General features: G+C 40.7%; 1 gene segment (V, D, J or C); it reads left to right on the forward strand.

Annotated features, from left to right (window-relative positions):
• Positions 1-94: 94 nt before the first annotated feature.
• Positions 95-834, forward strand: LOC113744812 (immunoglobulin lambda variable 3-21-like). The segment is given in 2 exon segments: positions 95-266; positions 359-834. Coding segments are annotated over 2 exon segments (378 nt in total).
• The last annotated feature ends 456 nt before the right edge of the window (positions 835-1,290 follow it).

The following is a 1,290-nucleotide window of genomic DNA, read 5'->3' on the forward strand; positions in this document are numbered from 1 at the left end:
CTACACCGACAATAATGGAGACAGAAAAGACTTTTCCTCTTACAGAAGATCAGAGACCAACTAATGTGACAAAGCATGCAGACTGAACCAAAGCTCCTCCTCCTGTCAGTCACTCTCAGTTTCAGTGTTGTATTAAATTGCTCCTCCAGCACCTCCTCTCCTCATCCTCCAAACCCTCTAATCTGTCAGCAGTAAGCTCACTTTACAAGTTACTGACACTGACAACATGCTGGGGACCCTCTGCACTCTCATCACTGCTCTAACATGTAAGGAGGCTGACTTACTGCAGCTTTGACCTCATGTTGGATTCATCAGTCTGTGTGTTTCTCTTGACTCCATGTCATCTTGTTGTTTCCAGGTGTGAGTGGTGTGACGGTGGTGACACAGAAGCCTCCTGTTGTGACGCTGAGGAAAGGAGAGACAGCCACCGTGGACTGTAACCTGGGAACTGTTACTGATACTGCTGCTTATTGGTACAAACAGATTCCTGGAGGAGTTGCTCAGTATGTATTGAGGTTTTATCACGGCTGGAGCTCTCCAGAATATGGCTCTGGCTTCTCGTCTCCAAAGTTCACATCTACTCATCAGTCACAATCAGATTATCGTTTGATCATCAACAATGTGGAGGAGGGAGACTCAGCAGTCTATTACTGTAAAACATGGGACGACTCTGCTAAGGAGTACGTATCACAGTGATTTACACTGTGACAAAAACCTCCTCACTAACTACTTCTGCTTTTTGAGTCTCTGACACATCTGGACTGAGTGTGAAGCCACTAACCAAAGCTGTTTGTAACTTCCCTGAATATACAATGAAAAATTCATGTTCCCAAATCTTCTTAATGGATTCTCAGGATTTTTTTGTAGTAGATGTGTAATTGATATAAATATATACATTCTTCTACATGAGAAAGGCCCTGAATCCAACAGCTGTTACAGAAACAAACCTGACAACAGGTCACATAGATACAAAGAGTCCTGAAGTGTCTTTAATTATTCAATCAGAAGCATTTGGATTAATAGGAAACACACTGAGATTAAAGATCTAAAGATCAATGGAAATATATTCATCCTGTGGTCTATATGATGATTTACATAAAGATCAATTTGATATTAACCTCAGCAAAAAGATTTGGTTTAATTAACAATAAAAGTTCAATGAGGGAGTCAACAGATGAAACCTCTCATTTGAAGTAGAAGTGACGGAGTAGACTGGAGAGAGAAAAGAGCAGGAATACCCACCAGAAAGAAAAGAGAGGAAAAACATTTTACTTCTTGAACTTTTCTCAA

The sequence above is a fragment of the Larimichthys crocea genome, unplaced genomic scaffold (genome assembly GCF_000972845.2).
Source record: "Larimichthys crocea isolate SSNF unplaced genomic scaffold, L_crocea_2.0 scaffold218, whole genome shotgun sequence".
Taxonomy (NCBI): Eukaryota; Metazoa; Chordata; class Actinopteri; family Sciaenidae; genus Larimichthys; species Larimichthys crocea.